Here is a 13,916-nt window from a genome sequence, read left to right as displayed (position 1 = left end):
AAAGCAGATTTCATCCTACAGATTTAGGAATACAAGCAGACAATCAAATCCACTAAAAATTGGACTGTAATTGGGATGCCTTGGAGGCTCAGTAGGTTAAGTGTCCAACTCTTAATTTTGAGCTCAGGTTATGATCTCAGGGACATGAGATCAAGCCTGGTTTAGGGCTGCACACTCAGCAGGTAGTCTGCTTGAGGATTCTTTTCATATGCCTTTGCCCCCCTCTCTCAAATAAGTGAATCTTTTTAAAAAAATCAAACTATAATCAATGGTAACTAGTTCTCATCCAAAGGAAATCTTGGTGGGTGGTAGGGACTGAAATCTGGCCAGTTCATTGTATTTCAAGCATAGGTTGCAGGATTTTCAGTGAGTTTTAACTCTTACTCTATATAAGAAACTAACACGGAGAACCAATCAAGCATCATGATGTTTTCCATCTGAACAAGAGGTGATAACCAGCTTGGTACCCAAGTGGGATAAGTAAATAAACTAATTCAAGTAGGAGTTTATAAAATCTAATAGGACTTTATAAAAAAATTCACTTAAAAATAAGAAACATCTACCAACTGAAAAGGTCGTGCATACTTGTCAGTAGCCTTATTCTCAAATATATAGTCAAAGGATAACCTTTATGAAAATATATGGAAAATATTACATGATCATCATCATTAAAATATTGTAAGTCCTAGAGGCTGCTATACAGAGCTGTACATGGCAGCAAATAGTATATTTAAATATTAGAATTTAGAACTACATGAATATCAATGGATCCCTTTGGGCTCGTGTTCATTTGTTTCATTAAAAAAATAATTTTGAGAATGTGTAGCAATAGGTCCACAACTGCTAAAGCCTAGAAAGTAAAACACATTATATGGGAGAAAAGGGGGTCTGTGACCAAATAAATTTGGGATGTACTGGGTTATTTCCCAAGGTCATAAGGTTAAGAATGATCTTCCCTCCCACCTGAGGTCTCAACCAAACTTTTATTTATTTAAATTTTAATTTCAGTATAGCTTATATATTGTGTCATCTTCATTTTAGGTGTACAATATAGTGATTCAACAATTCCATATATTACTGAGAGCTCAAGATAAGTGTACTCCTAGTCCCCTATTTCACCTATCTCCCAACCACCTCCTTTTGGGTAACCATCTGTTTGTTATGTATAGTTTAGAATCTATTTTGGTTTGTCTTTGTTCCCTTCGTTCATTTGTTTTGTCTCTTAAATTATGGACATGAGTGAAGTTATATGGTATTTATCTTTCTCTGACTTATTTCACTTATTGTTATACTCTCTAGTTCCACCCAAGTTGTTGCAAATGGCAAGATTTCATTCTTTATGATGGCTGAGTAATACTCCGTGGTCTATATACCACTCTCTTTATTCACCCCTCTATCAATGGACAATTGAGCTGCTTCATGACTTGGCTATAGGGACTAATGCCGCAATGAACATAGGGGTATATATATCCCTTCGAATTAGTGTTTTCATTTTCTTTGGATAATCCAGTGTGATTACTGGATCATGGTGTAGTTCTATTTTAAAATTTTTTGAGGACCTTCCATACCGTCTTCCACAGTGGCTATACCAGCTTGCATTCCCACCAATAATACACAAAGTTTCCTTTTTTCACATCCTTACCAACACTTGTTATTTCTTGTGTTTTTGAGAGTAGCCATTCTGACCAGTGTGAGGTGATATCTCACTGTAGTTCTGATTTGCATTTCCCTAATGATGAGTGATGTTGAGTGTCTTTTCTTGTCTCTGTTGCCCAAATGTATGTCTAGGGAAATATTTGTCCATGTTTTCTGCCCATTTGTTCATTGGATTATTTGTTTTTGAGTGTTGAGTTGTATAAGTTCTTTATATATTTTAGATACTAACCCCTTATTGTATGTGTCCTTGGAAAATATCCTATTCAATAGGTTGTATTTTAGTTTTGTTGGTTGTTTCCTTTGCTGTGAAGAAGTTTTTTATTTTGATGTTGTTCTGATAGTTTATTTTTGCGTTTGTTTCCCTCACCTCAGGAGTGAAATCTAGAAAAGTGTTGTTATGACTGATGTCAGAGAAATTATTGCCTGTGAGCTCTTCTAGGATTTCTGTGTTTTCAGATCTCACATGTAGGTCCTTAATCCATTTTGAGTTTTTGTGTATGGTGTAAAAAAGTGGTCCAGTTTCATTCTTTTGCATGTAGCTGTCCAGATTTCCCAACACCATTTGTTGAGACTTTCCCCCATTGTATATGTACATGCTTGCTTCCTTTGTTGTAGATTAATTGACCATCTGATCAAGGACTTATTTCTGGGCTTTCTATTCTGTTCTCTTGATCTAGGTGTCTGTTTTTGTGCAAGTACCATACTGTTTTGATCACTACAGCTTTGTAATGTATCTTCAATTCTGAGATTATTATACCTCCAATTTTCCTCTTTTTCCAAGATTGCTTTTGCTATTTGGTGTCTTTTGTGGCTCCATACAAATCTTAAGGTTATTCTAGTTTTGTGGAAATACTGTATTTTATTAGTGCATGGTAACTTGCACCATGAAACCCATGACTCATACAATAATTTATTTGAAGAGAAGTTTCCTAAAGCATGGAACATGCATTGCCTGTGAAATCATTTATGTTGTTTATCCAAAGGTATGAGTTACTGAAGAGACCTAGAAGGCTAGAACATCACCAGCCTCTGTAGATGCCACTACAGAATCTGCATTTTCAACAAACACCCCATGGCACTCAGATGTGACCTCAAATTTGAACCTGGAAGTAGGCAAGAAAGAATCCACTTTACCTTTTTTAACTAATAAGAATAACTTTATTCAACTAGGACCTGTTTAGAAGATGAAAGAAGGAAGTAGTGTTTAAAAATAGTCCATGTGGGCCTTCCAAAGTATGTCCCATGATTGGCAGTGGGTGTTTAGGGGGACACAACAGCTTGAAAACAGTCTTCTTAGACTTACAGCTTTGGCAGCCTAACCATCACAGTTTCATTTTGCCAACCTTGGAAACTTTTTGTGCCATAGGAGAAAAAACTTCCTTTTTGTAGCTGTTTACTGAGAAACCCACTCAAGATATATCAGTCACTTTTCCCTCTGTTCCCAAAACCACATTTCAAAGTTTGTATCAATTATCATTTAAGTAACTAAATACCAGAATGAAACTGAAGTCAGAAAAATTAATTTTTTTTAAGTTTAGAAGGATCTAACTTCAAATATTAATAGTTTATTTTTGGGTGGTAGAGGAATAAGTTTTATTCTTCATGCTCCCCAGATTTTAAATCTTTTACAGTGGCCCTCTGTTAGTTTTTACTTTGATTATAAGAGTTTAAAAGTTTTAAACTTAAAAATATTTTTTTATGTTAGTCACCATACAGTACTACATTAGTTTTTGATGTAGTGTTTCATGATTCATTATTTGTGTAGAACAGCCAGTGCTCACTGAAACATGTGCTTAAAAAATGTTATAGAGTGTGCAGAGGAGCAGGGGGAGGGGCAAAGGGAGAGAGGGGGAGAGAGAAAAGCTCAAGCAGACTCCTTGTTGAGAACAGAGCCCAACAGGAGGCTTGATCTTGTGACCCTGAGATCATGACCTCAAGAACCCAAATCAAGAGTGGGATACTTGACTGAGTCACTGGGCATGCTCCAAAAAAATAAAGAAAGTGTATTTTGAAGCCTTAGATAGCATTCTATTTTTTCCAGAAATACCATTCTGTTTTATCATCCTAACAGCAAAAAGGGCAATCCATCCCTAAGAATACCAAGTTCTCCCCTATTCTTTTTATTTATTTATTTATTTATTTGACAGAGAAATCATGAGAAGCAGAGAGGCAGAGAGAGGGGGGAAGCAGGCTCCTTGCTGAGCAGAGACCCTGATGTGGAGCTCGATCCTGGGACCCCGAGATCATGACCCGAGCCGAAGGCAGTGGCTTAACCCACTGAGCCACCCAGGCTCCCCTCTTCTAATCTTCTTAGTGGGCTTTTATCTGTGTTCTTCTTTATCTAATGGCACATGGAAGTGTGATAGGAATAAACTGTTTTAAGACTTTGGAAAACATCTCAAGGATCCTCAATATTTTTATGTGAAGCACTAAGATTATGGGGCTGTATTTTTAATTCTAGGATGCAGATTTTTCAGTCTAACATCTCTGAATTTAGTATGTAACTTTTTAAGCTTTGAGAAATCATATTCAGACATTGAAAGTTGCCCTTCCAAAGTATAAAATTTATTTAGTATATTGTTTGTGCAACCATCACTGTTATGTAAATTGAGAACATTTTCATGCAGTAACGAAAGTAGTAATGTAGTACTTACTCCTTGACTCTTCTCTCTCCTCAGTGCCTGTCAATCTATATTCTGTCTCTGAATTTGCCTATTTTCTGACATGCAATGTAGTCTTTTGTATATGGCTTCCTTCACTTGGCATATTTTCAAAGTTCCTATCAGTATTTCATTAATTTTTATAGCTAAATCCACTGTGTGGATGGACTTTTGGGTCCATGGACCCAAATGGATGGGTCCAGATGGACTTTTGGGTTATTTCTACTTATTGATTACTATGACTAATGATGCTATTAATATTCACGTACAAGTTTTTGTGTGAACATGTTTTCAGGAATCTTTGGCTACATATGTAGGAGTCCCATGGCAATTGTATATTTTACCTTAAGAGGAACAGGCGTACTATTTGTTCCAAAGTGGTTGTATTTATTATCTTATAATCCCCAACAGTATATGAGGGATTGTAAGTATATGAGGGTTTCAATTTTTCAACACATTGTTGACACGTGCTACAGTATTTTATTATAACCATCATAGTGGGTATAAAGTGGTATCTCCTGGTTGTAATTTGCACTTCTCTGATGCCTGGGGATGGGAATCTTTTTATGTGCTCATTGGTTATTTCTGTACCCTCTTTGGTCAAAAGATTTGAGTATGTATTTTTCCATTCTCTTTTTACTGGTTCTTTTTATTGATGAGTTATGAGTTCTTAACATATTCTGTATACAACTCATAGAATTTTCCAATTCTATTTTGTGGTTTGTCTTTTTACTTTCTTGACCCCGTCCTTCAATGTATAAAAAACATTTTTTAATGTTCCCACATTTCAGTGTGGGATTTAAGAAATGAAACATGAATATAGGGGAAAGAAATTAACCATTTTTTATTTTAAAGCTCCCCCCTTTTTTTTGGTGTTACATTTAAGGTCACAAATGTTTACTGTTATCTTCTAAGAATTCTATAGTTTCAGCACTCTCATCCTTTTTGAGTTAATTTTGGTGTATTGTGTGAAGTAAGAACATCATTCTTTTTTATGTGGCTATCTAGTTATCCCAGTTTCATTTGTTGAAAATACTGTTCTTTCCCCATTGAATACTCTGGCACCCTTGTCAAATGGGATGTATCTCACAATTGCAAGGCTATGTTTTTCTAAAATCCATCTTAGAATTCATGGAAACTTAAGTGTTCCAATACTTTATCAAATTTAATTCCCAAAATAAAAGCCCATGTTAATGTGCATTTTCTTTTGGGAAATGAAAAATCCATCTCCCTCAAATATTATGCCTCCTTAAATATCAATGTAATGAGAAACTATCAAATACATATATTTTCTTATGAAAGATCTATTAGTTTAAAGCTTGAAGGCTAACCCATAATCCTTATGTTGTTAGAAATGAATGAAGATTGTTGCAAAAGTAGCCCTAGAACTATAATGAACATGAAGAAAATCCATTAATTCTACAAGTCAGGTTAAATTCTCCTGGAAGTTAGATTTAAGCACCAATGGGATTTTTAAAGATAGTTTAAAAGAATTTTAATTTTTAATAAAAAATGGGATTTTCAAAATCAAATTTAAAAATATATTGTGTGGAATAGAATACAATAAGCACAAATATATGGGATCAACTTTAAAGTTTGAGAAATGTAAAAATCAAGTCTACTTTTGTAACAGCTTTGTATTAAATGTCCTGATAAGCCCCAGACAGCCACAGAATCTGAAGACAATGACTCACAAACGTACTGAGATTTGTTTAATAATTTTCAAAGATTTTTTTTCCCTGTAAAATGGCTTGTATTTCCACAGGTACAATAGTGAAGAAATAAACTTTTCAATTTGACATGAAATATAAAAGAAGAGTTTTACAAATATATCCATAATATTTAACTGCTCATAACACTATACATGGTAAATATGACCACCCCTTAACTTCTAGACTATTTAATACAGAGAAACAGTCGGTCATCTCAGCTAAAAAGAAATAATTTCCCTTTCATCAAGTTTATTTCTGTTTAGAAACAGTTAAGTACACCTGGAAAAATATTTGCTTTGTCCTATCTTCTTCTAGGGCTTCTTCATGAGGGCGAAAACTTGAGAGGATATAAGTTTTACTGAATAGAAACACTGAACCTTCTTTTGTTTTACTACTTTAGCGATGCTTACATTCTTCTATTAAAAAAAAAAAAAAAATCCTGGAGTTGTCTCGTTGGCCTTTGGGTCATTAAGAAACGATAACAGAGCTCCGCTCTATTTCCAGCCCTGGAGAAAGAACTTCATACCCTCAGCCCATGAAGGCTAAACTAGGGGCTAGAAGATCGCCTGCCAAGGGAATGGAGATGGATCTGGCTTAAAATCAAGGTTCTGTGGTTTGCCTATCAGAAATTCCACTGTTACAAGGCAAAATTGCATGAAAATAACCAGCTTGTAGCCAGCATGAACAATGCCGTGATCACACACCCTTTCACACGGATCCAAAGCACAGAATGGCTAAAAAGTTGATCAAAATCCTAGACCGCAGGTAAAAATTGTGAGACCTATGACAAAAGGAGAAAATATGCTCGCTTTAACTTTCAAAAGTGCCCAAATCACAATACTGAGCTCCCAGACACAGGTGTTTGGAGTTTTATGTAAGCAAAAATAAAGCAATTGAAGCTTTAGGAAGAGTTCTCAACTTTCCTAATACAGTATATGCAATTAACTTAAGCTTTCCCTATTGATACTGGAAAGAAATTCTATTACAATCATGTGTATGCCAGTTCCTAGCATATTTCTGCATCCAGATTCATTAGCTTCCTTCATGGAGCCCATCATTTTTCCAATGGCTTTTTCCTTTCTTTAAACCCTAACCCTGAAATTCTATAACCAGTTATATCACGTGGCTTCCCTGAGGCACAAAGGTACCAAACTCTATAATTAACTATTGAGGAATGATAAATATGCTATTTATATTAAAAGATTTTAATTCTTTTGGGCCACAGGTGGGGGGAGGGAACCCCAGAAAGTTTAATATTTACTCTGCCATGTGAACTATAGCCCTTTTTGCAAAAAGCGAAATCAAATAAGGGAAATACTGAGTTGCAGCATGCATGACCCGACAGCACCGATTATTAATTTAAAAAAATTCCGGACTAGAAAAATATTCAGAATTGTATCCCATCCACCCTTTTTTCTTTTAAAATAGTAAACTGACAATGGAAAAAGTTAACTACAGGAATACATCACTGGGTGTTTTTTTTTTTTAACTTCTGGTGACCTAGTCACCAAAGGCATTTTGGTCAGGCCAAGATCACAATAATCGATCGGCAGTTTCCTATGTGGACACCTGGGAGAGCGGGACTCACCCTTTAACGTGGCAAGCAAGATGAAAACAGAGGTAACCTTGGAGAAGTTACTTTTTCTAAATTGCATTTCTCCGTCGAGCTGGAGCTCTTTATTCTCACAAACTGAACTGCTCTTCACCTGGGAGGAAACTCCTTGGGTCAAATTCTAAGTGACTCTTATTAGAAGTGGCCAAGAGGAGCCTGGTATCTTTTTTGCAGTCTTGCTCCTCTCTGCTCTTCCTTCCCCAGAGGGCAAGGGGACCTCACTTGGAGGTCACAGGAGACGCAATGTGGACGGGGGGCAGTGTACTGTTACTCCCCTTCAAAGAGCTACTCCAAGTTCAGCTTTTACTTTGTTATCTCCATTTACAACAACAAACATTTCAAGTTGGAAAGTTATTTGGGGCCATGTGTTTGTTGCACATCAACCTGCTAGACCCTGAACTATAACAGTCCTTGAAATGGGAGATTATAGCAGATTGTAACTTTCCAGAAATGTTTCTGATGGGGAAAATCCAGCCCTGCTTAGAGGCAAGGCTGTTTACCATACAAGATGCTTTTAGGGTATCGAGACTCCTCCAGTCACCTTCTAGCCATACAGCAAGCAAAGGGACTGTTGCCGCTTCTGTCATTTTGTGGAGCCCAAAGGAGCACAAACTGAAAAGACACGCTAAGCGAAAGCTAATCCTTGGGGACAGAGACTACCTAAAAAGGCATTTGATACATTACAACTTACTCTCCCTGCAGACAAAAAGAAAATGAAATTACCTACAGAATAGAGTAAGCTATCCAGAAGAGGACTGTTGCTGGATTTTCACATCACTTAAAAATTACCAAAACAAAAAAATCTCCTCAATGATAATCTCCTCTGAAAAGTAAAGCTTTTTTTTTTTAAACTGAGCGGAACTTTTTAGACATTAGGTCAAATAAGTAGCAGCAATCAAGGGTAATCTAATCACTTTCAGAAAGAAAGACCTTTACCATGGGTTAGAACAACTGAAAACAGGGCAACATATTTCCCAGGGGGCAGAGCATGGAAAGATATTCAAGTATGAACACAGTATGTGAAAATCCTATAAATTCTGTACTCTTAAAAGGTTAAAATGTAGAATGGATGTTAGTTTAAATAAATACTTGCTGCATGTGGCAGGGCTCTGCTTCAAGTCTATGAGCTGTGCTACGCCTGTCTCCTGGCCTAGAAATCTTTACATTCTGGCAGTAGGGACACTATCTGTACCGAGGACGGAGAACGAGCATCCCAGAATCACTCAAAATGAACAGAACTAACAGAAGGATGGTGGCGCTCATATGAAATTCTGATTTAATTATTCCTCAGTAAACACTCATTTGCTCTCTTGAAATCAGGAATTTCAAATTATCTCTGCAGATGTAGCACGTGGTGTTGTGTATATCTAATGATCCCATTTAAATTTAGTTTGATTTGCAAACATTTTCTAGACTTACAGGGCTCCGTACGCTGCAGGAGAAGGTGACAGATGGCAGGGAGTGAGCAAACCAAAACGCCTGCATCCTTGTGAGCTGTTGCTTCAAGGCTCCCAGAATTTTGGCCGCCTTAAGGGACAAACAGTTAGGAAACCCCAACAAGTGGTTTCTTAAAAGGTAAAACCTTATTTTTAATCCTAAATCCTAAACAATCCAGTAAGCAAAGAAACTTGATGGTATAGTAACCTAGGCCATACGGACTGCTGCAATAATAATCCCCCTTGATTATGGAATTTTTAAGAGTTGCTGCATTTTAATTAACCAAACTGTTCTGGCCATGCACGAGGCGTTATCAAAGACAAAACCAAAGGCGGAATAAAAAATTACGGAAATTTCTTTGAAATGCCAAGTTCTCAGATGACTGCGTGGATAAAGCCACTGAATTCCACCAAAGTAAAAACAAAACATGGCAGCAGAGGGATGTTCTCTTCCCCCCAAAAAAGAGAAAAATCCGAAAACCCCAGCTTTCAGAACAAGGCCTCCGCGCCTAAGGCCTCCTGTCGTCCGCCACCCCGTTGTACCCAGCGGCGGAGTCGGCGCCGCTCAGCTCCCAGCCTCGGTCAAGGCTCCCGGTCCCCACTCAGGCCACGCAGCACGCAAGGGCCTACGAGGAGAGCCAATGCCTTTTGAATGAATTTCGTCTGCATTTGTAAAATAGGATTTCAAGTCTCATCCAAGTTTACAAAGGAAAGCCTCGTTTAAAAACCCAAGGTTAAAATAAAAGCATGGCCTTTTTAATCCAATTAGTACAAAGATAGGATGTTTGCATCAAGCATACTTCGATGACAATGCCGCGGTTCAGAGCATGCACCACGCCACTGCGGTCTTAAATTCCGGGCATGTCTCAGCGCCGTGACACCCCTCCCCCTTCGTGCCCCCCCCCCCCCCAGCGTCAGGTCCCCCCTCCCCTTAATAAACAGCATTATAAAAAGGTAAAATCTAGAGTTAGTGGCAAAATCTTCACAGTAACTTGTTAATGAAGTCGCACACGGCTGTCGGGGCCATCAGTCCACGGGACCCTGGAAAATCAACTTGATGCAGTTCTGCTCCCCGACCAGCTGCGTGGCGCAGAACGGGCAGGCGGCGTGGAACGCGTGAGTCCCGTGAGGCAGGGGAATCTGGGACCAGTATTTGGCGGACTTCTCGGAGCACACGTGTCCGCAGGGGGTGAAAGCGTGCGTGGGGGGCCCGGCGTCCACGTAGAAGCCTGCCTCGCAGCCGAGCCAGAGCGGCACGTAGGGGCCCACAGTCCTGCACATGGGACACTCGCGCTCGTTGGCCTCCGTGTCGCTCCGGTGGCCCCAGTTGTGGTAGCCGTGCACGTGGCCGCAGCTGAGGTAGGCCCAGGGCTGCTTCTCCTCCACCACGTCCTTCCTGTTGATGCTGGGGAAGGCCAAGGTGTTGAGCCCTACGGGGCACTGCGGCCGCGCGGCGTTGATCTCCTGGCGCAGGGCTTCGATGTGCTTCTGCGTCGGGGTGTGGAACAGGCCGTCCGCCGTCCTCCAGAGGAGCGTGGCGCCGCACAGGTCGATGAGGGAGCCGTCCTGCAGGACGTTGGTCTCGCTTTCCACCTGCAACGAGGCGGACAGACAGGCCTGGTAGAAGCACCGTGCAGCCCCGCGCTCTAACATTCTTTCCTGAGCAAAGATTCCCGTGCAGGCGAGCCCGGGCACGCGGTTTCCCCGCGGCCTCCCTGAGAGGCTCCAGGAGGCTCTTCCTCCCTGAGCCCCGCCTGTTTCCCCACAGGGACACGAGATGGAATAGGGGTGGGCTGTCCTCGCAAACCCTAAATGTTCAACTACTGCAGTGATTATTTTCACCAATCTTAGGCTTTCATTTTTCCTCCTCGTCAATAACACTATGGCTCCTTGACCGCACGGGGGACAGGACGCGTCCCACCGGTCCAGCTGTGAAGATTCACCCTCCCTGTGACCACCGCGGACCCAGGTCCTTGTGGGACCCTGCGATAAGGACTGCAGTGGCCCAAAGGATGCCCGGTGATCTTTAGCTTCCCTCAATCTGTTGTTTCTTCTGTATTCCTATGATCTGGAGAAGCATTTGCCATTTGCCTTTTTTTTTTTTTTTTTAAGTTAAATTGAGTTAGCCAACATATAGTACATACTTAATTTCAGACGTAGAGTTTAGTAATTCATCTGTTGCCTGTAGCGCCCAGTGCTCCTCACATCACGTGCCCTCGCTGATGTCGTCACCCTGCCTCCCCCCCCTCCTGTCTTCCTCCCGTCCAGCAACCCTGTTTGTTTCCTAGAGTTCAGAGTCTCTGACTGTTTGCCTCCCTTTCTGACTTCTTTCCAGCAACTGCACTACTGGGTTTTTAACCCCAAAGCTACAAATGCAGTGATTTGAAGGGGCACCTGCCCCCCAATGTTTATAGCAGCAATGTCCACACTAGCCAGACTATGGAAAGAGCTCAGATGTCCATTGTCCGTTGCCAGAAGACTAGATAGAGATGTGGTGTGTGTACATACACGCACACACAGTGGACTACTGGACATCAGAAAGGATGAAATTTTATCATTTACACTGATGTGGATGGAACTGGATGGTATTATGCTGAGTGAAGTAAGTCAGAGAAAGAGAAAGCCTTCACTTTAAAAAGGACGGCACGTAGTACACCAAGTGCTTACAAGTCTGATGAACAGCTGAGGTGAAGCTGTTAGACACGGCAGGCAGGAATCCAACCACCGCCTCCATGTGCCGGGTGTGCTCTAAGGCCTGGAGCTAATACAGCTTCTCTACCATCCTGAAGAGACGTCTTCTTCACTAGCAGGAGGCAGACATGCTGGAGCTATAAGCCAGTGAAGGTCCATAATGAGCTGCAACCATCACGTGAGGCCATGTCCCCAAAGGGGCTAGGAGCGTGGACTTCGCAGCCCATGGCCTCCGTGTGCACCCAGGCTCGGTCACGCACTAGCTCTAACCTGGGGCGGTTACCTCGGCTACCTGTGCCTTGGTTCCCCCTTCTGTAAAACTGGACAAGAGGAGGGTGAGCATTAAATCATACAAAGAATGTTCTTAGAACCATGTCTGGCAGGCAGTAAGCACGATGCCGATGTTTGCTACTGTTAGTTTGATGACAGGACGTCAAAAATGCTTTTTAAAAAAGATTGCCATTGAACAGAGATTTGAAAACATTGTTGTCAGCAACCAGTGGGTGGAAGGGAAGGTGGTCCAGAAAGAGGGAGGCAAGGCCACACAGCAGGCACGCGGAGGGAGCTGCCCACACTCAGGTGACCAGTGGTGGGCCTGGAGGTTCCTCTGGCCTCCTGTGCCCAGAGGAAAGGGAGGCAGTTTTCCACAGCTATAAAAGAACAGATCTGTTTTTCCAAAAGGTCACTTCAGAAGTGGGGAAGATGGACAGGATGGGTCCCACCTACTGCTTACAAGCAAGTTATCAACTTTTTAAAGCCCTGGTTTTCTCATCTGTCACAGGGAACCATGACAGTGATGTCATGAGGTTGCTCTGCGCACTGCCCGAGAGAGACTTACTGTGACTCACTTGGGAGGGTCAGTATGTGACGCTAGGGTTATTTTTATTTATTTTATTTTATTTTATTTTTTACAAGTAGGCAGAGAGAGAGAGGAGGAAGCAGGCTCTCTGCTGAGCAGAGAGCCCGATGCGGGGCTTGATCCTAGGACCTTGGGATCATGATCTGAGCCGAAGGCAGAGGCTTTAACCCACTGAGCCACCCAGGCGCCCCTAGGGTTATTTTTATAGCATCTAAAATTCAGCTAAGAGATGAACTTAGCTGAATTTACTAAGTTTTACAGAGCCAGTGTAGTTTAATACCCCAGTATTATGTGATACATTATATATCCAGTATGGATCTGGTAGACCTAGCCTATAGTATGCTCATAAGAAATAGGATACAATTCAAAGTCTATTCACCTGATTATGGAGGGGGTTCAGCTCCTGAAGGGGCATTTCCCCCACATTTAATTAATTATATTGATCAAGGACAAAGCTTCCTGTGATGAGAAACATGGCAGTTGTTAACACATCAGTATGATCATTCACATTAAGCACTGATTATGGTATTAATCCGAAACCTTCTACCAGCACTAGTTCCACACCAAGAACAGGAGGCATCTACTACTTTTAAAATATTCTGAATTGCCAGCAGATCACATTAGTCTCCATATTTCTGTGTTCGGTTGCAAACGTACAGGACTGCCAGAGCCCTATTCCCTAAATCTAATCTCCAGACAGACTACTTACCTCAATGCTACCAGTCACAGCTACAGAACCAGAATCCGAAGTGGAAACCTAAGCTCCAAGAATCAGCAGGTGTTCACCACAGATGAACCCTGGTTAACAAGAGGGGGCTGTAGGGGAGCTGGGTCCTCTCACTGACCAACCCTTGCCGGTGTTTCCCATAATGCAAGATCATGGAAACTCAGAAACCTTTACACCATACACTATCAGTATAGCACAATCTGGGGAAGATCTGAGGGTCTCCTACAGGGACTGACTTTAAAATTAGTTGAGATTTAACACAACCCATGAACACAGGCTATTCTGGGAGTCGTTTCTTCTCAGAGGCATGTCCCCTCCCAGGACACACACAGCTGCCTGAGCTGGGTCACTGCACAATCACCGAGGATGGGCAAGAAGCTCATTCTAGAAATGTGCCCATTGACAAAGACAAGCCCTTCTCGGACTCCAGTGAACACTTTCTATTTCCCAAGAAAGCAAATGCTCTGGTGTAAACTCTCCCAGGTGAGGGCCGGCTGGGGCTCCCCACAACAGGGTACCAAATGGCAATGTGGGAGTCCAGACTCTCTATCAGGGAGGACACG

At 41.2% G+C, this 13,916-nt stretch overlaps 1 protein-coding gene across 1 annotated transcript in view; it reads right to left on the bottom strand.

Annotated features, from left to right (window-relative positions):
* Positions 1-6,015: 6,015 nt before the first annotated feature.
* The window catches only part of PELI2 (pellino E3 ubiquitin protein ligase family member 2), a 197,805-nt gene continuing 189,904 nt past the window's right edge, over positions 6,016-13,916 (bottom strand). Inside the window, exon 6 of the mRNA XM_059182173.1 lies at positions 6,016-10,669. Coding sequence (XP_059038156.1) covers positions 10,103-10,669 — 567 coding nt within the window. The 3' untranslated portion in view covers positions 6,016-10,102. The remainder of the gene's footprint in view (positions 10,670-13,916) is intronic.

Source organism: Mustela lutreola, chromosome 7, assembly GCF_030435805.1.
Source record: "Mustela lutreola isolate mMusLut2 chromosome 7, mMusLut2.pri, whole genome shotgun sequence".
NCBI lineage: Eukaryota > Metazoa > Chordata > Mammalia > Carnivora > Mustelidae > Mustela > Mustela lutreola.
The sequence above is the reverse complement of the archived record's forward strand: the minus strand, read 5'-3'. Positions and strand labels throughout refer to the sequence as shown.